We start from the raw sequence: 27,215 nt of genomic DNA, 5'->3' as shown, positions 1-27,215 counted from the left end.
CATTGATATTTTCACATATTCTTTCATATCCATTGTTAGCCTTTGGGTTCTGTGAATATAAAGAGCCTGAATCTACCCTTCGTGCCCTTCGATTATTGCATGATCTTCAGATCGGTGAGAAGAAGCTCCTCGTTAAAGTTGATGCGAAGACTAAGGCACAGCTAGATGAATGGAAAGCGAAAAGGAAAGCGTCCAATGGGGTATGTGTCTCAGCCAGTCACTCCATGGTCAGCTGTCCTGTTTGGAGTGAAATGTTTACGCAGGGCTTCAATAGATCGTATTGATATATAATTATGACCAAAGAACATACTTTTTAAAAAGTATGCAGGTACTTTAAACATTTTATCCACCCACAGTGGGGGGATGACTTTGGTTTGCTTGTTCCAGGTTGGGATGAAGGTAGGAAGGGGAGGCTGGACAAGGTTAATTTTCCAGAGAAAACATTGGTACAGACTATTCCAAACAGAACTAATTCATTAAGACAGCTTTGTAAGTAAGTACAAATTATAACTAAACCTACACAATTTTAATCCGCTTGTCCTCCCCTTATAGAAGTATATAGTTTCTAAAAATGTGAATTGTTGTAGTTGTTACTGATCATTACTGTTACTGCTACTTATCTGACATAAATCATTAACCTCACCAGGTGAGTAGGTGGATGACTTTATTCAAGGGCATTTTAAGTTACCCTAAGAAGTTGAGTGGAGGATTTTACTTGAAGGTGGAGGAAAAAACTTTTCCACCAATGCAAAACTTGGACAACCTTCTTCCATTCCACTTCTTTTGTGATAGTAGATGGGATTCTATTGTCTGCTCTCCAGTCTTGGCTACAATCTTTTATGCAGCCTTGTAAACATATATGTATTTTTTGGCTCACCAAAATTACCCAGCCTGTAAATAATGCTTTAGCTCACTAATATTTGTGTATTTCCTCCCCGTTAGGAGTGTTGAGCTTCTCCTAACATCTTTCATATGAGTGTTCTGCATGTAGCAAGTGGGCCCAGGGTTTCTCCACAGATTTGTCTGTTTTTCTTGATTTATTACTTACTTTTCTCTCTCAGTCCATAGCATGTGGGAATGAGTTCATTGTATGACTTCACTAATGAAAAATGTTCCTTGTTTATGACAGTGTTTCACTGAGCCTAATTTTTAGATTTTCAAAACATCAGCATATGCTGTATATAAAACCGTGAATCTTAAGGAAATCATTTATTTATGAATTTATTTGAGCATTGATACAGTTCCCTGACTTTGGAGCCGTGTCTGATAGGATATACATAATAACTAATTTCTGTTAAATTATGGAATGAGAAACTGAGAAACAACCCCCTGCTCAAGTTATTAGGAAATCTGTAGTCTGTATCTGTAGCTGTATCTCACAGCACTTTACATACAGTAGGTGCTTAGTTAATACTTATTGAATTAATGATCAACTAGTTACAGCCTTTTGAATGTGGAAGGTAGAACTACATGGTTCCTGCTTTTTTTCTTGTTAAAGTGAACTGCTAAGCTTCTGACTCTTATCAAATTGCATGTGTATATGAGTTGTGGATCATGAGGCAACATAATCAAAGTGTTTATTCAGGAACAGCATCATGGCTTTTGGCTATAACTGTGACAGTTGACCATAAGACAGTGACCCTATCAATACAGGGCAGGTAAATTGATCTGTATTTGATAACTTTTAAGAAAGAATAGTGAAATAGACATTATTTGTTTTATATTTATCCTACTTATCGCTTCTTCCTGACTCTCCAAGTTTTGAGCATTCTATAACACATGGAAAATCAGATACTTGAGAGTATTCTCTCTGAGTTCTTAATTTTTTTGAAATCATAACTAATTGAATAAGCATTAGTTTTTGTACAACACGAACCAGATTATGTCCTTTACTAGTAGGTTTGCAGTTGAAACAAATACAATTCAAGTGCAAAGATTAGGGGAACATTAGAGACAGGTTTTTTTTTTTTTTATTAGAAGGAAGTAGTGTAAAATAGCTAGGCCTATCTGTCTCTAGGAGAGTATTGATTTATATTAGAGAAAGAATAGAATATGTGGATTTAAACATTGATTTTTAAGAAATATGGAGAATTTGGTTAGGTTATAGTTGGGAGGGGGGTCCGTGTTGTAGGAACTTTTTTTTTGTCTTTGTTGCACACAAGTTATGTAGAATGATGATCCTGAAACTTGATTTTTTTTTTTGTGGTGGGATAGGTCCTAGGATTCTTAAATATTAAAAGATGAAAGAAATGAGAGAAAAATGACATGATAAAAAAGTCACAGACATTAAATCAAAGCCTAGTTTTGCTAAGATGATAACAAAAATAGCGCTGCATACAAGGACTCCCAGACAAGTGTTTTGGAGAAAACACTGGGTTTTACCAACTCTTGCTTCAAAATAAATTTCACTTTCTAGGTTGGTGATTTTTCTGAATTTGCCTTGTTTCCCAAGAATGCCAGGCCAGAGACTACAAATGATGACGATGAAGCCTTAGATGAAGAAACAAAAAGAAGAGATCAGATCATTAAAGGGGCCATTGAAGTGTTAATACGGGAATACTCCAGCGAGCTCAATGCCCCCTCCCAGGAATCTGACTCTCACCCCAGGAAGAAGAAAAAGGAAAAGAAGGAGGACGTATGTGTTATTGATTTCGGACAAAACAGATTTATTTCTTCGATTTACTTTTTATGATCTCTGTTATCTTATACAGTTGCTCTAATTTCAAACTTCTGATGGGAAAAGAAACTGATTAGTGTTTATATCAGAATATAGTAAGCTTTTAATTAATTTCTGTCATGCCTTGGGAAGTTTGCTTCCTAATTTTTGTGACCACAAATTTCATATTTTTGTGACAGAAATATACTGGCATGGAGGCTTCTGCCTATGTATGGGGTCACCCTTCTAGTTCTGTTTTTTAAAAAAAAATATTGTGTGATGAAGGGTAAACCAATAACTGATTATGTGCAAAGTAAGTTTTTCCGTTATGGGGGCTGGCCCTAAAGATCTTAGAATGGAGATTATCTCACTTTGCCTTATCCCCTTTTCATGGTTGTTTTTTTCTCTGCTCCAAGCGGGAAACCAGGTCTCATTCACTGAAGATCTTCACTCACCTTTAATTTTCAGCTGCCTTTCCTTTAGAAACCTTGCCTCATACCCCTCCACGGACAATAATGCTGTTGAACATCTATCTAGCTGGAGGAATTTGAAAGAGCAGCGCGAGATGAAACACTTCTCCCCAGGGTCTTGAGTGTCACATCCCTACTTTGTTCTCCACTTCAGTTAGTCTGAGGAATAGGAAATCCAGGTTGAAAAGGAAATATTCAGGTCTTTTCCTACCCTTTTCTTTGGGCATACTGTTGAGAAACGTTGAATGGAAATAATTTTATCTACATTTATGGGAAATACTTTATATGCATGAATAGTATTTTATGCCATTTTAGAAGCATTGTAAAACCTTTATAATGTGATTATTTATCAAGTCACACTTAAGGTTTATGTTATTCTTTGGATTTCAATACCTCACAGATGATCTTGAACAGTTATATGTGTGGCTAAAAGCCTTCATTCTCCTTGGTCAGTTTTTTCTGATCCAACCTTAAACAGGCAGATATAACAGGGAGTCGCTAGCCCTTTGGAGTGCTGACCCTTGGGTTCTCTCAAAGACCCAGTGGAAGTGGGACTGTTGGGTTGACTCCCTCAGCATGCCTTCCCTTAATGGGGAGGGAGGAAAATACTCAGAAGCTTCCATATTTGGCTTGGGTTGGGAGGGAAAGAAGGAGAACCTGCCATACGGAAAGAATTATGGGAGAAGTTTGCTCATGTCAGCGTCCACTGTTTCCTGGAGGGGGATCAGGAGAAAATTTCTGCTTAAATGTTAGTCACTGAGTCCCTCCCTGTTCCATTGAATGAGGGGGGAGGGGTTGTGGGAGGGGGAGGTGTGGAGAGTGAGTGAAGTCTATTTTTTAGTATCAAATAACTTTGACAAAGAAATGATATCACAGCAATACAATATTGCTTACAGTACAAACATACAGAACATTGTTTTTCAGAGTAGTGTGAACTCTATTTTTAAAAAAAAAAATCTTCGTGGATTTTTCCGCAGATTTTCCGCAGATTTCCAGTGGCCCCACTGATCCCTTATCCACTCATCACCAAGGTTCGTTTACATTGTAGGCTTTGACAATGACTATATTTACTGCTAGTTGCCAGATTTGTGACTCTTGTCCATCTGATTTTTCACTCATTAACATCAGATTGTCAGGTTTGATACTGCAGAAGGGCTTTTTTTTTTCTCTTACAAGACTGGTACAAAACCTCTAACCTTCGACTTTTCTCTTGTCTCTTTGTATTGATGTTGATTGACCTTCATTCTTTTTTTTTTCCCTCCTGTCCCCCTTGTCTTTTAGGAAGACATAAACGCTATAGAAATGGAAGAAGACAAAAGAGACCTGATATCACGAGAGATCAGTAAATTCAGAGATACACACAAGGTAGTATTCTTGTTTTTGCATTTGATACCAAAATAGACTTTTTGCAGAATCCAAAAAGAAAAAAAGACCACTTAAAATCAACATTACATTAGAATTCATTAAAATGCTGTTTATCTGTAGGTATAATAGATATATAGATAGAAAACAAGAACCAAAGACCAGTACCACATTAAAGTGGTCCTGTGCATTTTATTTTATGTTTACTTTTTCAGTTATTTAATGATTGCTCTGCAGTCATCTCACTTTAATGTGAATAAAGAGTATTTGTTTTCCATAAATTTCAACCTAAACATCAGGTTCAAGATTTATAACAATTCAAGGGGGCAGCAGGATAACATACATTTTAGTGTATTTCTGTGGGCAATTGTGTAGCTTATTCAGAAGAAAACAGTTTGATTTAGAGCTAAATTTAAGGGTTATTATTTGCATAGATTTAATTTGAGAGGGGGAAAATTTTTGAAGTAGGTCAGTGGTTACCAGACTTACCAAAATTTAGATGCATGGAAGAACTGTAAATTCCCATAAAGCTAATCTATTCATTGACCCCCACCATTATGATAGAGATCATATGGTGACTAATGCAAGATGAAACTCTCAGCTTGGAAAGTAACAAGGAATAGGATGTAAGTATGAGCTTCTGTTTTTTATTATATTTATGGATGCCCCCTCAGAAAAATATGCAAAGGGGTAACTGGCTTGGAAATGAATATTTGTGCAATAGTAAATCCCTCTTATAAGCCTTGCCTACAAAAGCTTCTCAGTGTTAGCGCATCTGTGAATGTTTTCTGGTTTTGAAGGTGATGCTTATGGACCATGAAAAGCAAATTCTGCATGAAATGTATTTTAATGTTTAAGCTGTAAGATGGTACTAGCTCTTCCCCTAGAACTGAGTAGCCAGTAACTCAGCAGTAAAATGTTGATAAGTGTTTTTTCTTTATATAGTCATGTTGTGGGTTTTTTGTTTTTGTTTTTGTTTTTGAAAATTCAGAGTTGGAATATGGTGAAATGGTTTAACCCCACAAATCCAAGTTATCCTTTGTGTCTAGCCCTATCTCACTTTTGTAATGCTTTATTCAGCAGCTGTGAATATGATAAGAAACTTGTTATTTTTCTCCCAAAATTAATTCTGGGAATGAAAAAGTGGGGAAATTAAGAGTCTTTTTTGGCAAAGTTCAGCAATCAAGTTTGGGGGGACCAAGTAAGAGTGAAAATGTTATAGAGGTGTGTGTGTGGTTTCCCCCTCCCCTTTTTTGTCATCGTTGATTTGTTAAATAAACCCTGTCATGTCAATAGTGTATTATGATAAAATCATGTGGTTTAAAAAAATCAAATCTAAAATATATATGCTTCAGAGTTTGAGAAGCTGTCAGGCATATTACTGCCTTAGACATATTTCATTGGGGACTATTTTGGATTTCCAAAATGATTAAAAAATGGTTGTTCCTTTATTTGGGTGGTATGGTTAAAGGGGTCTTTTGGAACATCAGTGACAAAATAATGAGCACAGTGAACCTTTGCATGTTTTGGTATGAGTTTATTAAATAAGCACAGACTGTCAGGGTAATCAGCGTGGCAGGGGGCGTCCATTTACAGCACGGACGAGTCTGAAGAGAACACAAGGTAAGATTGATGATTCTTTTACCTCTCCTTTTCTGTTCCTTTCCTACATCTGTGTTTCTTTTCCTAGCCCCATTTCATTTTTCTCTAGACCTTTTATCTTTATAGAAATCCATTAGATAAATACCTTTTATGAATTAGATTTATCTGTTTTTCATTGGCTTTGCAAGAGGAAAACTTTTGAAATGAGTCCTAAAAAAACTAAACTTAATTTACATAACCCAAAAGATTTACTAAAGAAAGAATTAGTACACTGAATAAAGTGTGCTTTGAGGAGAAAAATCCAGGAATGCTACCAAAGAAATTACTATGGGAACAGCTAAAATAATCTGTAAGTATCCCTCATCTCAGTATTTAAACACATTTCTTTATATAAGTATATGAAATTGAGGTAAGTTTACTTTCAAAGTTTTCATGTAGTCTAGCCCCTTCTCATAAATTAAGACTTGATATTAGGATCTTTTAAAGGATGAAGTTCCTTGCCCCTTTCAATAGGATTTCAGTTTTGTTCGTCTCTGTCAGCTTTCTGCCATTTTTATTCTCTTCCTTTTGTAATCTCAATGTATTCAGTGCTGGGTTTGCCTGTATTTCACATTAAATACAGACTGGCGCAGTAGCTGGATAGATTGATCCCTTGTGAATTAGCTTTATTTCATAATTCTCTGTCAGTTCTCTGATCCATGGACAAGAGGGAAGAGTGTCTAACAGGTAAGATTGCTTTTTAAAGTTGTTTTAAATGCTTTACATGATGAAGAAAAGAAAAATGCACATTTATTGTTGAAGTTTTCATTTCATTGCAGTGGCACTAAACATGGAGCCAAAGGGATAAACGTTTTTTTTTTTTTTTTTCCTGTTTGGGGTTTTTTTCTGCTGAGTATGTGTAAAAACTGTGTGGTGCCCTGGCAAGCTTTCAGGTTGACAAACTTTGTCTTTGTTATTTGGTTTATTTGTGAACCATGTACTTGCTCTTCCTCCCAGAAACATAGCTTATAGGCAAGGTTAATCCAGTGTTGGCGGTCCATGTCCTAGCACAGCATCTGTAAGTTAACACACAACAATTGCTTCCAAGGATGGATTTGTCATTATCTTGATGTATTTTTATTGTTTTATAGGAATTCTGGGCATAGATATGTTGCTTTGCTTTTTATTTTATTAAATGGAAAAATACAGTTTATATACATTTCAATAAAAGTATAGCAAATAACCCTTTTTAGCCTCTGTTTGAAATGAGTGATTTCCAACCTTTTTGATCCTTGGTGGGCTGTCCATCTTGTAATGGTGGGAATAAAGTAGATAATAGTACAGCTCTTGCCTGGATCTAACTAGATAGCTTTCTGGAGGGTGGGAAAACCAGAGGACAGTAAACTATTCTGATTGTTTTGTAGTGGTATTGATGAATTATTCCTATTCCTTTCCCCAGAGCCCCCAAGTTGTAGTTTTTCCTGGGTTGGGAGTTGTTTGGGGTTACAATCCATATTTCCTAGTTTTCAAACTGCTTTTTAGTTACATATTTGCGCAAAATACAGTTGTAGTCAAGTGCTGAGTGATTCATTGTATTTCTGGAGACTTGTGTCTCAGCTTTGAACCACCATGCTTTTTATCTGCAGTGTAGCCATTATGTACTTGTTGAAAGGCCGGCCACACTCATACAATCTCCCAGCATCCAAGGTTGGAGATTGCTGGTCTGTTTAGATTCTATGCTTTTGCACGAATTATAGTCTTGTGATTGCTGCACTTTGATTTATCATTTATGAGATAAAATGTTAACATGTTAAATATCTAATCTTAAAGCACCACTGGTTTTGGTGCATCCATTCCCATTATTGGGCGTTGCGCCGGGAAAAATCTGAATTCCCTCAGCTAAAGAATTAATTCTGAAAGTTCTTTTATTGGTTTTTAGAAACTGGAAGAAGAGAAAGGCAAAAAGGAGAAAGAGAGACAGGAAATTGAGAAAGAACGGAGAGAAAGAGAGAGGGAACGTGAAAGGGAACGAGAAAGGCGAGAACGGGAACGAGAAAGGGAAAGAGAACGTGAACGAGAAAAAGAGAAGGAACGGGAGCGGGAACGAGAGCGGGATAGGGACCGAGACCGGACGAAAGAGAGAGACCGAGACCGGGATAGAGAGAGAGATCGGGACCGGGACCGGGAAAGGAGCTCAGACCGTAATAAAGATCGGAGTCGATCACGGTAAGTCCCTTGAACTTCTCAGCACTGGTGAGAATTTTCCGGATGCTGTGAATGAAAGGCACATTGTGTTCATCTTTTTTGATTTTAATTTTTCTACTGTTTTCTGTTTAGAGCTTGGGTTTGATCTCCTAAGAAGGCTAGTTCATTTTAGAGCAAGATAGATTCTTCTGTAACCACAAACTCATCTTTAGTCTGGTTACAATTTTTTATATATGTATATAATTGGCAATAAAGGAGATTTGACCATGCAGTATCCTTTCCAACCCCCTGTGAATGGCTCAGGGCCGCCCATCACAACTTCTGGATAAACAACTAGTCTTGCCTTACTGATAAAGTGCCCCTATGTTATGTATGTGTGCATATCTATGTACTATATGCACCACTTGATGGAGTTTCTGCGTTACTTTTTTTTTCCTACGTATTCCCAGTGCTTTGAAACTCGGAAACTAGAGAATAAGCTTTCATCCTTAAGTGCTACATTTTAACAGACCTTTTTTCTCCAGAGGGGATCAGAACATGCAGTGTCTTTTCATTGATTTGCTTATTTTGGGAGGACTTAAGAGTTTTAGAGACTTATCCATTGAACTAATGGTATTATTTTTAATGTGAAGAACAAATGACTAGTTACCATATCCTGCTAGTAAAGAAGAGTTATGTTTGACAAAATTGTTTATCTTTTTAGAGTTGGAAAAAATATATTAGAAATCATTCTCTCATTTTCCTTATTAGAAAATTGAGTTCAAGCAGAACTATCTTATTCCATAGGCAGGTAGCTTGTTACTGGTTTAGCTGGCTCTAGAATAAAACAAAAATAGATAGGTAGGAATGCCTTCTGAGGTTTTGAGTTTATTCTCTTAGAATCATATAATTAGAATTTTTCATTTGACGTGTCAGGAAGCTGAGAAATTGAACATTCTAGGGTCACATACCTCATTAGTGAAAGAATCAAGACATATTCATATTTCTTGATTTTCACTTCACTTTCACTTCTGTGCCCTCTTCATTATGATCTCTCAGATTCTAAAAGCTTATTAAAATAATTGCTTTGTCAGCCTAATTTCAGAAATTGTATAAACAATTAACCCTAAGGAAATATCTTTTTTTGGTCCACTATCCATGATAGAAAGTTAATTCTTTTGACAAAAGAACTGAAGAACATGTTGCTTAAGTTAATTCAATTCAACAGGCAGTTAAATATCTACCTTGTATAAGGAAGGCAATGCGGATGTATTATAGACAGGAAAAGAGAGGTTAGTTACAGCTGAACTCCCTGTGCTGCTTTGCCCTACTATCAATAGCAGTTACCTTTCTACTGATTTACAACTCAGCAGTTCAGCTAGTCTAACTTTGCAATAAATAAAAAGTTAAATGATACAAATAAAATCTTTCTAAGTGTATAAACCAACCCCATAATCACCATAGCATATGCAGAATACCTAGGATCTTGAAATAAGAATGGGGTGAAAGTGATTTCTGTGTGATACATCCCTACCATGTTCACACATCCTTATATGTTGTAAAGAGGTCATCCATTAGCTCTTTTTCATGTATCTATATGAGAAGATAGAGTTTAAGTGTCTTTAGATATATCAGTGTGGTATTTCTGCAGGCAAATTGCCTGAGGCTCAAGGAGATAACCATGGCCACTCAGAGGTGGGAATTGAACCCCAGGTCTTCCTGACATCAAGGCATTTACTTTCTCCATTCATGATGCCTCTTTTTATCATACCCAGCTTCAAGAGAATAAGAAGGGATTTCTAACAAGGTACTTATTTTTAACCAACTTTCATTATGGCAAAACAGTTTGGTTGTAATTTAAAATTTGTGGTGAATTTTACCTTGTAACGTAAGCCAGAAGTATTTACTTTCTACCACTTTATTAGATTAAGTTACAGCTTAATTTTTGTGATTGTCATTTTGTGGCTTTAAGCTATTAAGTAGTATTTATAGTTACTGATAACTTTTAAAATACTATTTTTAGTTTCTTCAACAAGCTAGGATTTAAGGAGACACACAGAGCCTCATAGCTGCATTATCTGTTTTGAGGCGTAAGTAGTTTATTTAGATAGGAAAGTTGTGATGTCTTTCTAGATTTTCATAGTAAAAAAACTTAATGAAGATATTTGCATATTTATATATTTTGACTAATTGACTTTTATCAATTTAGGATTAAGCAGAATTTCCCTCCCACCTTCACTCAAACCATAATTGAGGAAGTTCTTTTACATTAAACTTACCTGTTTTGTTATACTGAGTTTATCTACTTTTGATAAATTGAGGAATCTGCAGTCTTTTGAGGCCACATGTGGTCATCTAGATTCTTAAGTGTGGCTTTTTGACTGAATCCAAATTTTAAGGCCACACTCAAGACAACAGGTTCCTCACCCCTGATTCAGTGCCTCATTTGATAGTCAGAATAATTATTAAGGCTATCCTATTGCTGTAAATGAAGTTTAAAAAATCAGACATAATCTGAAAGTTTTTTTGGTTTTATTAAATTTCAGGGAGGGGATGGGGAATGTGTTTGTTTTTATTGTTTTTCCTTTTGTCTTCTAAAATAGGAGTGCACTGAAATTTTTTCACTTTTGTAGTCTGTCTTATTTACTGTTTAAGTTGCTGACTTCCTCTCTTTTACTCTATGATTTATACATAAAATGTCATTAAACTAATCTTACTGTCATCCAAATAAAGAGATATAATCAGTATTCATAAGAGAATCAATAGTAAAAAGAGGGCTGGATTTAGGCTCCATCTCTGTTCTTTATCAACTTGGTAACCTTTCAGGCAGGTTATTTCTACTTTTTAGGCCTCAGCTTTATTTGTAAAATGATAGAAATGGAATAGAGCAGTTGTATCAAACTCAAATAGAAAATCTCAGATTAACATTATCTTTGTATATTATATTCCTAATTATTTTGTAAATATAAAATTAGTTATATTTCCCAATTACATTTTATTCGGGTTCAGGCCACACACTGAGAAGGCTGGGAATTTGATGCCTCTGGACCAGATGATCTCTAATGCCCCTTGTAGCTTTGAATTATATAATCTTAGAGTTAAAATACTATGCTATCCTACTGATTGGGTTCTTCCATGTATAGTTTTAGTGAGTAAGTGTTTTATTCCTTTATACTCTGAATTTCTTTTGATAATATGAAATTATAATGCATATATGTGGTGGTATGGTAGATATTACCTCAGAATCAGGAAGACTTGTTTCTAAGACCCACCCCTGGCACAGACTTTCTGAGTTACTTTTGACAGATCATTTAACCTCTCAGTGCCCAGGTGACTTGGTAATAAAACTATAAATTGCAGAACTGTTGCAGATTTGCATTGTTAGAAGCTTTTTTCTCAAAGGAATTCCCTTTGCCCTGAAAGAATCAAAGGTCCATACCAAAAATATCAACTTAAGTTCTTGGAATATGAAGAAGAATGCTAATAGAATACTCATATTGATTAGAATATGATTCAGGAATATATCTCTTCATCAGCGTTCCTGATGAAATCAAGTAGTAAAAATATATTTCATTTGAAATTAAGCACCAACTGTTTTTCATAATGTAAACTATTCCACCTTTGGGCTATTTTTTAAAGAAATGAGAATGATATTTATACTATGTTTTACATAGAGAAAAGAGCAGAGACCGTGAACGAGAACGGGAGAGGGAAAGAGAGAGAGAACGGGAGCGTGAGCGGGAAAGAGAACGGGAACGGGAACGAGAGAGAGAAAGAGAAAGAGAGAGAGAAAAAGACAAGAAAAGAGATCGAGAAGAGGATGAAGAAGATGCTTATGAGCGGCGAAAGCTAGAGAGGAAATTACGGGAGAAGGAAGCTGCTTATCAAGAGGTAACAGGAGCCATGGTTCCTTTTTCTTAACTGCTGCTGAGGGGCTCACTCTGTCACGCTCAAGGACAAGATTGTTCTTGGAGTGTTACTATTTTTAATACTTCTGACATTTTCCTTTAGCGACTTAAGAATTGGGAGATCAGAGAACGGAAGAAAACTAGAGAATATGAGAAAGAGGCTGAAAGAGAAGAAGAGAGACGACGAGAAATGGTAAGCATCTGTGCCCAAAGACATTGAATAGGGGCTTTTGTATAGTAAAGGTTGATGTGCCCATTTGGCACTGTTTATTCATTGTCAGGTTTGAGAAAAAATTCAGGTACAACCAAAGAGTTTGTGTGGTATCTTAGAATTCCATAACTGCAGATGATGCAGTATCCTTTTCTGGCTTTGGAGTTGTTCATATCTTCTATCTACTCTTTTTATATTATGTAAGACAATTATAAAAATAGACACTGTCCTGGATTTAAACTCATTTGATAATTGTAATGTCAAAGGGTTAGTCATGCATGGAACTTTTATAAAAGTAAAATATTTGAATTTTTAAAAAAAGTTTTAGTTTGTGTTCCATGCATTCTTTCTTTGCTGAAATTCTATTACTTTTTTTATTCTCCTCTTTGGAGAGTATTCTTATAATAACTGCACCTTGTGCTTCTGTCTGTTATAGCAGGTATTCCAAAAGTCTTAGTGTTTAATGTTTTTTTAATAGCTTAAAACTGCACTAACACTTTTGAGAAAACCTGTACCTTAAATTTTAGAGGTAAGAATAAGAAATCAAAATATAAATCAAAGTATGAACTCTGCTTTTTTGATAAAATTTAGTGGGCATTATTTTCAAATGTACTCCTTACAAATGACTTTGCCCACTTCTGTATTTAGCTAAGCTCCCTATAGCTTCAACAGTTTCCCTCATAATAAAATTATTAGAGGGTGTATTTAGAGATTTTGGGGTGATATGCATGATTCTCATTTCACTGGTTGTTACCTAGCATATTCTGATCTGCCTCAGAATTTAAAAAAATAAATGTAATTTAATTTAGCGTAATCAACACTAGATTTAATTTAGATCCTTTAGGTCTTATGGTAATTAAAAAGGTTTTATTGTGTGTGTGTCTGTGTCTGTGTTGTGTGTGTGTGTGTCTGTGTGTGTGTGTGTGTTTTATTTTGAAGGCAAAAGAAGCCAAACGACTAAAAGAATTTTTGGAAGATTATGATGATGACAGAGATGATCCTAAATATTACAGGTAAGTAAACCTTGAAAATAAGCATTATGCTTTCAGTTACTTAAAAATTAATTTAAAAATGAACTTTGTTTTCCCAGGGAAACCTAGGGATTTATACAAACCTCTGACACTAAGGTTTTGAAAAATTTGAACAGAGGAACCATGCAGAAAACTGTTGCCTGGCTGTGGAGCCTGAAGCAGGATCTCACCCCTGCCCATAAAATGTTAGGGAACTTCCTTCTGTAGTATTGACCTATAATTCAGAGTATTTGACAGATTTCTTGACATGTTTTATTGTTGCCTTTTGGTTTTTACATTATTTGCTGACATCTCAACCAAGAGCATCTCTGACATCATAAGCAACATTATGCACCCACGGTCTCCCTCCTCTCATGAAAGGAGGAAGGTGGCAGACTTTTTGACACTTTTAATCTGATTGCTGTTCATTGTTAGCAAATGGAACAGTATAGATTGTAATACAGAATGGTATGGTATGATACATTTGAGTTTGATGTTTGTTATGTTACCAGTGCAGGTAATGTTGTCAGTTACAGTAGAACCGAAGCACAGGCAGCAGCGGTATTACAAGACATGGGTAACTGTTCTATTATCTACTGTTTCCATTTTCTGTCCTGCATAGCCAGTTCCTTCTGGGAGTATTCCCAAGAACAAAAGCTTCATCATTCAAGTAAAGTTGTGGGGACTATTAATAACAAGAACGCAGTAAGTTTAAGGTTATACTCTAAGGTTGATTATTTTCATAGGATTGATGTTCTGCCTTAGAGTCAAAGGAAAGTGGAATCATATTTTGTATTCCTAGTCAGATAGACAAGAAATGACCCCTCTTTCACTGATGACTGAAAACCATACTAGTTGTTGCTTTCTAAAAATTTAGATTGGCTTACCTTTTCTACTATAGCTTAGAAGAAATCATTTTTGATAGTGCTTGTCAATGAATAAGTATTACTGTGTGTTGAGACTCATCTAGATGTTTTACAAAATATCTGAGAACTTCTAAGCTGTGGCCCTTGTTCTCATGAATATAGCTTTTATTTTTATTTTGAAAATAGGGTTATTTGGAAACATTCTTTCTATTTGTTTATTAACTTTGGAAGAAAAACACCTGATGCATCGAGAGTCTTCTCTTTTATAGGGGTAGTGCACTTCAGAAAAGATTGCGTGACAGGGAGAAAGAAATGGAAGCAGATGAACGAGATAGGAAGAGAGAAAAGGAGGAATTAGAAGAAATAAGACAGCGTCTTCTGGCAGAGGGACATCCAGACCCAGATGCAGAGCTTCAAAGAGTAAGAAATAAACTGGAACATTTGAGAAAAGAAAATGTGAAAATTTTAAGTTCTCCCTCACTAAGTGAAATCAACTAAGGTAGAATTCAGTTTCTGGTTAACAGCAGTGTCTGAGGTTGTATTCTTTGCAGTAATCATGAGAACTTGTGTTATGTGGCACTTTAAGACTTAAAAAATACTTTCCTCTGAGGAAAACTGTTACATAGTTCATCTTGCAGAGGAAGAAATTTAGGTTAATGTGTCTGTCTTTCACGTCAAAGTGTTTATTTCTAAAAATTAAGTTAAAAGAAGTTTCCATTTGCAAAAATTGGCTTTAAAAAATTCACAACGTGATCCACAAAAATCTTACCTTTTAGATGATTTTGCAGAGAAATTTTGAAATGATTCTGCTATTCTTGGGATGTATCTATTTGTTAAACCTTTAGGTTTTCTCATAAATCATTCATATCAAGTTTTATATGATATGATTTATTTTTATCTAACAGAGTCATCCAGCATATCTGGTTGTATTCATTATATATAGTTACTCTGGTAACTCTAAATCACTGGTAAGCAAGAACTGATCATGGATTGCTCAGTTGAAATGTCCTGTTGTAATGTATGAATCACTGAATTAATCATTTTGGTCATTTTCTCCATTAATTTTCTCAATGAAAGTTTGAAAACTTAATTGCTTTGTCTTCCTTTCAAAGTCACCATACTAAGAGGTAGTTTATACTTTATAACATTTTGTGTAGTGCTTAGCATAGCTTCTTGTGCAGAGTGAGTATTCTCAGATTATCTAATGAAAGTGATTGCTTTTTAAAAATTCTTACCTCAAATGTTCCATTGTTTGGGGAAGAAGAGAATTTGAATTCCATATAGTTGTGGTTCGTTCATATTAATCTAGTTTTTACTTGGTTATAGATGGAACAAGAAGCTGAGAGGCGCAGGCAACCACAAATAAAGCAGGAGCCAGAGTCTGAGGAAGAAGAAGAAGAAAAGCAAGAGAAAGAAGAAAAACGAGAAGAGCCCATGGAAGAAGAGGAGGAGCCAGAGCAAAAACCTTGTCTTAAACCAACCTTGCGGCCCATCAGCTCAGCCCCATCAGTTTCATCTGCTAGTGGCAATGCAACTCCCAATACTCCTGGGGATGAGTCTCCCTGTGGTATTATCATCCCCCATGAAAACTCACCTGATCAACAGCAACCTGAGGAACACAGGCCAAAAATAGGTTTAAGTCTTAAGCTGGGTATGTTGGTTTTCTTTTTGATCTCTTAAGATCAAAGAAGTTAAAGAGTATCAGTGCCACCTCTGAATTTTACCCTAGGCTAAAGAATTAATTGAAAGTGGTTAAATCATTTTTTAAGTACATTGGCAAAATGTTTTCTATTTCACTATTTTCTTATTTTTTTATTTGGGCATCTATATCAAACTCTGAGAAATGGAAAATTATAATTACTAGGATTTGTGAGTACTAAGTTTTCTCCCAAGAATAGGACTTCTTAATCTGGGGTCTCTGAATTTGTGTTTTAAATACTTTGATATAATTGGTTTCCTTTGTAATCTTATGTATTTTTTCTATTTGAAAACTATCTGAGAAGGGTTGCATGGATTTTACCTGATGGCTAGAGGAGTCCCTGTCACAGCCCTGCTATATTTGTTCTATCTGTGAGAATTGTGACAGGCTGTGATAATGTGTTACTGTTCAGGGACAGCGGGGTATAAATAAGATAATAACTGATAATGTTTTTCCTGGAGGATTACTAAATCATCCTTTTACTCTAGGTGCTTCTAATAGTCCTGGCCAACCTAATGCTGTAAAAAGAAAGAAGCTCCCTGTGGATAGTGTCTTCAATAAATTTGAGGATGAAGACAGTGATGATGTGCCCCGGAAAAGGAAACTGGTTCCTTTAGATTATGGTGAAGATGATAAAAGTTCCACCAAAGGCACTGTTAACACAGAAGAAAAGCGCAAACATATCAAAAGTCTCATTGAGAAAATCCCGACGGCGAAACCTGAGCTCTTTGCATATCCCCTTGATTGGTCTATTGTAGATTCTGTGAGTTGTAACTTTAAAATTTTATTATGCTTATGTCTGGCTTTGATCAGTCAAGTTCTTTTGGTTTTGATTAGTAGTTTTTGTAGAGAAGATCACATAGTTCATATATGTTATGCTAAATATATTGTTGTGAGGATGGTGGTCAGATAAAAAATTCTCAGGTAGTTCTATTAGCTTCTCATGAGTCTTTCTACAACTTGTGAAGCAGAAGTATATATGCACATTCATGTTTGTTCTCACTGGGGAAGAAAATTAGATGAAAGGGTCAAGGATGGAATGGAATGAAAAAATATATATTAAGTGCTATATTCTATGCGAACAACTGGGGATACAAATGGAAAAGTGAGGGCAATCCTTTTTCTCAAAGAGTTCATAGTTCTGATTAGTGGAGGAAGTATTATTAAGGAGGCTTCAGCTTCATGGCAGATAGAAAGGCCAAGGAAAGGAGCAATGCCTGTGTATTAGTTCACAACCAGTCACTGTTGGGATCATAGTGTGCACAAGGTGAACAGTGCGCAGAGGCTCCGGGGCACCTCCAGTGACGGTGCAGAAGGGGCAGAAAAAAGCATCCAGCTGAGAATAGGTGTGGGGGTTGGAGACAGGGGAAGAATTTTGGTCAGTGAAGGTTAGGGCAGGAGAATGGAATAATTTTCCAGGGCGTATTTTTGCTTCTAATGGGCAGTCATTGATAGTCTGGAGCAAGCTCCTTGATAAGTAATATTTGACTTTCACAATATCATTGAGGAAAATGATGTATTGCTAGTTTTGTATGATGATTAATTTTCTTCCCTTTTCCCCTGCATTCTTATTAGAAGCTAGGCTTGTAGGACATAATTAGCCATAAAAGCAAGTTATTTGCAATTTTAGCGTTTTATTATATGATTTTTACGTCATTGAATGCAAATTATATATTTTAGCCTGAGACTCATTGAGGTACTATTTTTCTTGTAGTTGATTCATCTACTAACATTTAATCTGTAGTAAATAGCATATTGAAGATAAAAATGTTGAAGCAATTCAAATAAACATTTATCTTTTTTCTAATGCAGACATTAATGGAACGTCGAATTAGACCGTGGATTAATAAGAAAATCATAGAATATATAGGTGAAGAAGAAGCCACGTTAGTTGATTTTGTTTGTTCTAAGGTTAGTGCTTTACTCTTTCTCATATTCAAGATTTTAAGGAGCTAAGGTGAACCATCTTGGATTTTGTAGATGGTCTTTAAGAATTGCTCTAGCTGAAAAATTGGTCAGCTTGCAGCTAACCTGGTGATGAGTTTCTCTGAGCTTAATGAGGCTGCATTTTCAAGTTCATTTGGACCTGCCCAAGCTTGTGCTCTGCTTTGGAGATCTTGGGGTCATCACTATGCCGGAACAAGCCAATACCAATATGCCATGCAAGCCTTCTTTAGCCTTATTCTGGCCACTAACCTCTACCAGCTTACTCAAAGAAATGCACATGCAACCAAGGGTTAAAGAAAGCAGGATGGTTGGAATCTGCCCTGTCCTGCTCCTTTCTGTATGGTAGTGAGATCTACCTGTTCAGATAATGAGGTCAGCAAGCCTGGACTTTTATTTTCACCTCTTGGTACTGTGCCATAAAAAAGATCAATAAAATGAAATTTATTTTTATGATGGGTATTAAAATATACCTGCGATAACCATTTGAATTGATATGAGGCTTTATAGTTACATAGTATTTGACATATATTGTCTTACTTGGTTCTCCCAACTACTCAGTGATATGAGGATGTTGACCTTCAGAGGTTAAAAAATTTGTCACAGTTCTTATATCTCTGTGACAGTAGAGCTAAGACTGAAACCCAGATCTTTAGATTCCAATTCCAGTGCCTATCTTGAAAAAAGTAAAATTAGTGGAGTATTTGAACTTGATTCAGAGAAAATCTCTCAGTAATGTGAGATCTGCTCAGCTATGAGATAGTAGAAATGTCAGTCTTAGGATCCAAAGTCTAGACCCATCCTCTTTCTACTGTACTATGTTGCCTGTTATTGGTTTTTTGTTTTGATTAAAGTAGATACCTCTTAACTTGTTTTTAAAAAAAATTACCACCTGTTAATTACTTAAGTACCATATCCCCACTTGGGGATTTCCCAGAACTGGGACTTAATGGCTTGAACATTTTTCTTTTCCTCTAGTTTGTTCAGGTGGAGGTTTTAAGAACTTGACTTTCTTACGAATAATGTATTTCATTTGTTTTAAATATTTACAAAAAAAAATATTTAAACTTAAGTTCTTAAAAGTGTTAATTCTAAGTGGCATTTCAAGGAGTGCTAAGTGTTCATAAGTCATTTCTTCATTTCTAAAGACTTCTTTATGTGAAGTGCATTCATGGTGAATGCTTTCCTGCATGAATGTTGATTGTGTTCAGCTCTGGCCAAGAATCAGATGAGGAGGTGTGATGTTCTGGGGTATGAACTCAAATACTACGAAGTTTCCTTAAATTCAGTTGAAAACCATTTAAATTATTTTAGAGGTTTTCTTAAAATCACTAACATTATTATTATCTTTTTCGTCTCAAAATTTTCAGACTAAAGGTTTTTTGTTTCTTTCAGGTTATGGCTCATAGTTCACCACAAAGTATATTAGACGATGTTGCCATGGTAAGTTGAATTTCCTTATCTATAAATGTCCTATTTTCCCCATTTCATTGGTATTACAAAATTTCAACCTTTAAATATCATGTACATAATTTATTTTACTGATTGTTGACATATGTTGCATCACAGAAGTTTTCTTTTTAAGATGTGTACAGATTTGCCTCAAGCATTATTGCACAATGCTCCAGTCAGAAATTTCTTTTTTATTAGTGTTGGTCATCTGTTTTATACAAAGCGATGCCCCTCAGTTCATAAAATTTTTGAGCAGTGTCATAATGGTTTGCAAAAATAGTTTTAGTCTGATGTAGTTCAGTCAGTTCTCATTTATTAGTGACCTCATTTTTTCTGTGTTATTCATGTTATTTCTTCAGCTTGCCTTTGATTATCTTATTGCTAAGTATTACTTCTGGTAGAGGGTAAAATGAAGGAAAAAGTACTGAGTTCTGTCACGTTTGTCTAGCATCTCTAGCAAAAGTTGTTTTGAAGGGGAAAGATGTTGAACTATAAACAAAAAAAGGGTTTGAGGTCTTAATTTACTGTATTATCTCCATTTCTGGTTTGTATTAATAAAATGACCTTAGGCTATATTATCTGCTTATATAAACTTGGCATTTTCTGAAGTATGCATTTTATTCTCAGTTTAAATAGTAAAAGTTAGCAGATTGGCAGCATAATTTTTTTTGGAAAAAAAAAATCTTTTGACGAGCAGATAGGAAAAGACACTGTTACCTTAAGTTATCAACTGTTCTGTTTCTGCTGAATGGAAAATAACACTTATTTATATTTTGTGGATGCTGTGGGAGCAAATGAGAAAATATAGATGAAGTATCTTGAACAAAGGCATCCTAAAGTCAGTTTGGCAGTAGTTACGACTCTTCCTCTGTGGATGTTTTATAAGCCTCTCTTTGTAACAGATACATAATTTTTTTCTATATATAAATTACTTAAAGCAAGGGTTTTATATAGCCATAGCCCTTCTTGACTCTTTACTAAGTTGTAGACAGTTACAATCTGTCAGTGCAAGGAAGACCCATAGTGCCACAATTCTTAAGTAATGTATCTTGTTCAAAGTTGTCATTTTTTTTTTAGTAGTTTATTACTTGTGTGTAGACCCTATGACATGATGAAGTTCTGAAAGACTGCCCAGGTTCTGGCAGATCCTACTGATTTGAAAAGAGTATGTCCCTTACCTGAACTTAGCAGAGTTCAGAGAAAAGAGGCTCCTTATTAGATTGGCCACAGGATGATGAATTTTGGGATCACAACCACTACTATCAAAGACCACTTATTAAGTTATAGATGAGTTGCAGTTTGTGTCTGTGGAAGGAGTACCCTGAGATTATAGATAAAAGTAGTGAAATATTAAAGTACCATCTGTGGAGAGATCCTGCCTCACATTTATTCTAGTATTAATTTCCCCTTAGGCAGTTTTCCCTCTTTCAGTTATAGCTGGAAATAAAGCATTTCAGTGCATACTCCTTCAAATTTGGCCATTAAAATTACTATTGAAAATGGTTGTGATTATTTGTTTTAATCAAAAATTGTTTTTCTTTCCCTTGTAGGTACTAGATGAAGAAGCAGAAGTTTTTATAGTCAAAATGTGGAGATTATTGATATATGAAACAGAAGCCAAGAAAATTGGTCTTGTGAAGTAAAACTGTTTTTACATTTAGGTTCCATTTCAAATTTTTTCCCCTTTTCCGCCATTCAAAGGACTTTGAATTTTATCTGTCCTCAAAGACACTTGTGAGATCTGTAATTTTTTTTAATGTAGAAAATGTGAAAAAATTTTTGGTCCTCTGTTCTGTTAAGAACCCTCTGTTCTCCCTCGGTTATAGAGTTATCTGAATCCTACATTGGTTCTCTTTATAACTCACCAGGTACAATTACTGGTATGTTTTATAAGCTGCAGCTACTGTACAACGCCTCTCTGATAATCTTGTTCTGCTAATTTGTTCCTTGTAAATATTAAAATGACTCCCTAGTTCTTTTGCAAAATTGCACTTAATGTTGAATTGTACCAGTTAGAAAACCAAGATAATCATTTTTTTATTGCAAGAGTATCAGCCATCTTTTATTACCCCCCTCCCCTGTGCCTTTTTTAATTTAAAAACTGATCAGAAATGGCAAGTCCTGTTTAAAGTATAGAATTTAAATTAGAATGTAAGAATGTGTCAAGTGGGCAACTCACTCTTCTTTAAACTGTGTATGTGTGTGTCTGCGCATGTGTGTGTGCGCGCATGTGTTTGCATGTGTGTGTGCGCGTGTGTGCGTGAATGTAAGAACGTCTTTTTTTTCCCCCCTCATTTGTCTTAGGGGCAGCTGCCTTAAGCATTTCATGATTCAGGATCCTAAAGGGAAAGTAGTGATATTGTGCCAACCTAAATGTCTTGGACAATTGAATTGTCAGTGTCCCAGTGCATGGGATTTTATTATGGTGCAGCATTCTGTTGAACAGGATGGGGTTCCCCTGTTTAGCTGGCTCCTTCAGCTTTTCTCTTAAGGGAGAATGAGTCATGCAGAACTTTTTACGTTTCTGTAGGCTGATCATTAATTTCTAGAGCACACTATTTTTTACATTCATTGGCTTTAACTATTATAGCTCCATTTAGTATCTCCTTATAATGTTACCTCTCATCTTAAAAAAAATTTTTTTTTAGAGAAAAAAATTCTAAGAAATGTTTTTCTTTAAAAAAAAAATAGAGAAGCCAATTTCAACATTGGGAGAAGTAGGAGAAAACAGTAATAGATTTGGACATAACAGGTTAGAAAACAGGTTGACATACATTTAGGCATTTTTTGACTACTCTCGATTTTCCTTTTCCTTTCTTTTCCACTTAAATTGTAAGGAGACTGTATGGTTTACTTTTTTTTTTTTTTTAATATATATACATAAATGGAGACTTTGTTTTACCTCTACATATCCAGGTTAAAAATCTGATGATGTGCATAAAGACATACCATTGGCTGTCTCTACTGTAGGACAGAACTTTACCAGGGAGCAAAACAGGTTGACCTGTTTAGAAAAGTTTAACTGTGACCCTGTGTTACTAGATTTCTTTCATCTTGAGGGGACATTTGAAAACACTGTTCTTAACAAATGGAAACGTGAAAAGGTTCCACCTTGTAAATATTTCGAATATTAAAAAATGTATATATTTGATCTGAGGACTCAGATTCTTTCAGAGTCTTGTTAAATAAAGGGCATCATGTTATAATTGTGTGGTGCAAACTAGAAAACTTTAATTTGAAAATATGGGTTGAGTTTTTGTGGGATTTTCATGAACATTTTATGGGTATTTAGTAAAGTTAGAAGCATTACCTTGTTTTGGATAGACCTCCTTTACATATCCTTTACTGTCATAATGTTTTCAATTCTGATTTCTTAAGGTGGAAACTTAAGGAAGAAATCCAGTATCATTTGTTAATTACAAAATAAGATTTCTAGAAGGGGCTTTTTTCCTGTTTGTTCTTTCTTCAGCCTTTATTCCATTTCAGTGGTCGAAGCTGCTTGGGTAATAGGTATATCCATGCTCCCTTAACACTTCTTTAGATGTCATATTAGGGAAGTGTTTCTAGTTCATTGGTCCAATGTTGTCAGTTTCAAATTTTATTCTAGTGTATTTAAGAGATCTTGTTGTGTTTTACCTATTTAAATTTGATTTTCATCTGTATCATTCTATTCAAAGTATATTTATCTTTCCCTTTCACACTTACTGTATAAACACTTTTAGAAACTTTGGCTTCATATACTATGGCAAATTGGAGGTTGGAAGAAAAAATACATATATGAAAAACATGAAGGATCTAGGATTTTAAAAACTGACAGTACATACCTCTGAAAAAATTTTAGATAAAAACTTAATAAGAAAAATCTTTCTAAAAATGTCAGCACTAAGAGAAGCATATTTAGAGGTTGATTTTTAAATATTGTTTTACATGCTTTTATGACTAGTACTGTATATTATTTTATTCGACACAGCTTCCAAGGAAACATGCATACAGTTTCCTGTGAATGGATTGGATTTCCTGGGTTGTCTTCCTAATTAGACCATGCATTCATCACTTCTATTACTTTTATCATAGTTGTGTAATTCCACATGAAGATGCTGTGAAAGTTGCATTGCTTTTAGTTAAGGAACTGCTCTAGGAAAAATAGTATATATTCTGTGTAGTGGGTTTTGTCACCAATACCCTTTATCCTCTCCCTGATTTGGCATCTAAAAAAAATCATTTTTGAGAAATGTGCAATTTCTCAAGAAGCATATTTAAAAAAAAATTAATGGATGCTCTTTCAACACAGCCTCACAATTCCTCTATCTCAGGTATACCCAGTTGAATTCTCTGTGATACAACCCCTCCAAACATTTAAAAATAACAATATTGAAGTGATTGTTACTGATAATGATCCAAACTTTACCCTGTAATAGCCTCATGTTTCTGAAGAATGTAGACTGTACAACAGCACCAAGTTTGCCCATCGTTTTTGATCTTGATTTGGTGCCATTTAAAGTCTTTATTAATATCTAGCTACTAGTAATGATTGCATATGATCACAGGATTGTAGATCTAAATCTGGAAGATACGTTAGACATCTTCTAGTCTAGCCTCCTCTTCATTTTACAGATGTAGAAAGCTTGAGGTCCAGGGAGATTGTGGCTTGCTTGAATTCATACAGGTTGTAAATGTCAGAAGTGAGATTAAAACCCAAGTCCTCTGACCTCCAAGCCCATGGGCTTTCCACTATGCCATGCTACTAGCTGTAGTCTTTTATCTCAATTCAATTCCACAAATGGTTTATTTAGTGCCTTGTTTGGTAGCCAATGCTAGGATCTGAGGATACAAAGGTAAAAGCAAAACAAGTCCTTGTTCTCAAGGGGCTTACGTTGGAGTGACCATGTGGTTTTCAGTCTGTACACAAGCAAATACAATCTGCTTTCAGAAAGGAGGGAGCAAAACAGGTGAGATCACAAACTGGTGGGAAAGGATTTGGTTAGGGGGTGTAGCACTTGAGTTTAAGCCTTAAAGGAAACTAGAGATTTGGAGAGAAGGAAATCAATAGAGTGCTTGTCAGAGAGGCAACCTGTGCCAAATGAGGAGATAGAATGTAGAAGTTGAGAAATAGTTAGCAGGCTAGTATGGCTGCAGCCTTTTTTCTGCTTTATCTACTCTGCATTACTTCATACAAGTCTTCCCATGTCTCTGAGTTCTTTATATTTGCCATTCCATGTGGCACAATAATATTATTTTACATGTATACCACAGTTTATTCAGCTGCTCCCCAGTTGTGCATGTAAGAATTTCCCATGTTGGCTGTTAGTAATAATACTGCTATAAATATTTTCATGTAAATAGTTCTTTTTTTTCTTAAAGAAAAACATAAACTGCACTGTTGTTTTTTATTTAAACTACTGATACTTTAGTTCAGTTAGTTAGGTTGGGTGGTAGCTTTATAATTTTCAGCAGTCACTCAAATATAAATTTTTAAGCAGAATATTTTTGCCGAACAAGGACATTATAATCCTTGTATCCTTAGCATTTGGCACTGTGCTTGTATATAATAGATTTTGAACATTTTTTGAATCAAATTTATTGACCCTGGACACTTAACCTCTGTCTGCCTCAATATCCTCAACCATAAAGTGAGGATAATAATAGCACCTACCTCACAGGATTGTTAAGATCAAATAAGAAAATATTTGTAAAGTACTTAGCTGGGCACATGGTAGACAATAAATGCTTGTTCTGTCCCTCCCTACCCCAAATTGTTAGCCTACAGCTTTCATTGAGAAATGATAGATGCTAGAAGCTAATCAGCTTCGGTGGCGAATGACTGCTACCAATTCCTGTGGAACATACCACCAGAAGATAGGGTCAAGGTTAAGTGCTGCTCTCAAATAAAAACCAGTATGTGGCAACATTTGTGAATATTTTTCCAGAAAGTAATTCATCCTAAGAGGGAAATTGTGAATGTGTTGCGGTTTTGCTGTTGTTTAGAGATCCTACTATCTTTTAAAAGTTCCATCATGTAATTTAAAATGTAACTGAAGGAAGATTAAATTTTAATCTAATTTTAGATTTTTAATCTAATTTTATATAAACCATGATAATTTTTTTTTCCTCAGCAAGCTAACTTTCTCCACTGCCTGGGGATCCAAAGATGTATCCCTGCCCTCAGAGCTTAGAGTTCATCTGTGTCTTGTAGCTAATGTATAAGTATCAAGAATTAGCTGTATGACCTTTCGAAAGTCACTTTATTTCTCCTAGCTGACAAGCTTTTGGTATCTTAATAGAAAGTGTTTTGGAAAAATAAGAATTTTTTTGGTTTTGTTAATTCCCAGGGTTTTTTTGGGGGTGGGGGGAGACTTAGCAAATATGTGTAATCAAAACAAATATTGCTGTTTCTTTGTATTGTCCAGTGAAGGGAGTGTTTAGGTTTTGCATTGTACAATTAGACCAAAGTATCTTTAGAATGAAGAAATAAAATTTATAAATAACATGGTTTAGGAGGAATACCTCTTAATACATTTAACTCCCCTTGATCTGATTTAATTGCTTCCTAAGTACCTTTCTGAATGACATGACAGAAGATAGGAAAGAACTTTGGACTGAGAGTCTTAAGTTTATTTCTCAGCTCTGCCACTCATAAAACTATCTGTAAAATGAGATAGTTGGATTAGATTTCTCCAGGCCTTTGCACAGTTAATATTCCATAATGAATTTCTCAGCTATCATGTCAAATACATATGCCATTGAAAGCTGGCATTCTGGTTTAAGAATTTAGCATGGGTCAGTCAATTCTTCAGAACCTGACCTGTGTGCAGACTGTCAAATTGAGTTCCTAGAACTGCAAAATGAAGGATCAAAACCCAATCCCATAAAATCACCTCTAGGGACTGTACCCCTGGGCGCCATGAATCACTGAGGGCTCTGCTTGAAAGGGCTTGCCAGTCTAGTCTCGAACCATTTTAAGGACAACATTGCTGGCCAAGATTCTGATTATCGTAGTAAATGGGGCAATTAATCTTTCTGTGACTAGATACAGTAATGGAGGGTGAAGACAACCTCATTGACAAGGTTTCTTCCAGTCAGCAAAGAGCCTGATACAGTGTCACAGTGACTCTTGATGAATCGTTTGTAATACTCAGAAGAAAGTCTCATATGCTCATAATTCACATAGTACTGTAATCTTCAAATAGATTGTCATTTGGTCCTTAATGAGAATGTGCAAAAGATAATTGTGGGTCTTTTTAACTAAAGATATTAAGTTATAATAATAGTTATAATAATCAACAGGTAGTTACCAGAAAACTCTAGATTAGCAATGAAGAATTAGAATATTCATCCTGTACTGTCACTACTATGTAGTGATTTGCAGTGGTTTAGGTAACTTTTATGAGGATAGCAATGCTTATTGTCTACCACAAAAATGTACATGCTTAGTCAAGAGAAATAGAAATTTATTATTATAAATTTTTACTTTAAAATAAATTTAGCATTTTTTCCTGAATCTAGGATTGTCTTGGGAAAGACTAATATGAACTTGACAAATACATTAATCATGGCAAATAGTAAAAAGACTAATGGAATGAGTAGCATTTCTTTTTATTCCTGCATCTTTTTACATCTCAAACTCCATGAGGTCAGGACTTGTCACTAGGAACGTTTTTTAAAGATGTGTGATTTTATTGGTGTATGAAATTACCTGTGAGCAAACCCCCTTTACAAATGCAGATGGTACCAATTCTGCATTTAGAAACTCTTGAAGTGTTTCCTGGGTCACAGAGAAGTTAAGTAAATTGCCCAAGATTATAAACAAATAATCTGTAAAAGTATTCAAGCCAAAATCTCCCAAATTTAAGGCCTGTGTTGTCTCATATAGCA

At 35.3% G+C, this 27,215-nt stretch overlaps 1 protein-coding gene across 8 annotated transcripts in view; it reads left to right on the top strand.

Annotated features, from left to right (window-relative positions):
- RBM25 (RNA binding motif protein 25) overlaps nt 1-22,549 on the top strand; it is a 45,097-nt gene extending 22,548 nt beyond the window's left edge. For 2 of the 8 annotated variants that reach the window (XM_072629197.1, XM_072629198.1), the window contains 14 exons: nt 40-200; nt 2,453-2,635; nt 4,104-4,157; nt 4,408-4,491; nt 8,009-8,295; nt 11,928-12,144; nt 12,265-12,354; nt 13,312-13,385; nt 14,518-14,668; nt 15,575-15,899; nt 16,436-16,710; nt 17,760-17,858; nt 19,287-19,334; nt 20,894-22,549. In XM_072629197.1, coding sequence (XP_072485298.1) covers nt 40-200; nt 2,453-2,635; nt 4,104-4,157; nt 4,408-4,491; nt 8,009-8,295; nt 11,928-12,144; nt 12,265-12,354; nt 13,312-13,385; nt 14,518-14,668; nt 15,575-15,899; nt 16,436-16,710; nt 17,760-17,858; nt 19,287-19,334; nt 20,894-20,986 — 2,141 coding nt within the window. In that variant the 3' untranslated portion in view covers nt 20,987-22,549. Of the gene's footprint in view, nt 1-39; nt 201-2,416; nt 2,636-4,103; nt 4,158-4,407; nt 4,492-8,008; nt 8,296-11,927; nt 12,145-12,264; nt 12,355-13,311; nt 13,386-14,517; nt 14,669-15,574; nt 15,900-16,435; nt 16,711-17,759; nt 17,859-19,286; nt 19,335-20,893 lie in introns of all 8 variants that reach the window. The other 6 variants (XM_072629196.1, XM_072629195.1, XM_072629202.1 and 3 more) reach the window with 3 other exon arrangements.
- Nucleotides 22,550-27,215: the final 4,666 nt, after the last annotated feature.

Source organism: Notamacropus eugenii, chromosome 1 (assembly GCF_028372415.1).
Source record: "Notamacropus eugenii isolate mMacEug1 chromosome 1, mMacEug1.pri_v2, whole genome shotgun sequence".
Classification (NCBI taxonomy): domain Eukaryota; kingdom Metazoa; phylum Chordata; class Mammalia; order Diprotodontia; family Macropodidae; genus Notamacropus; species Notamacropus eugenii.
This window is presented reverse-complemented; position numbering and strand designations above follow the sequence as displayed.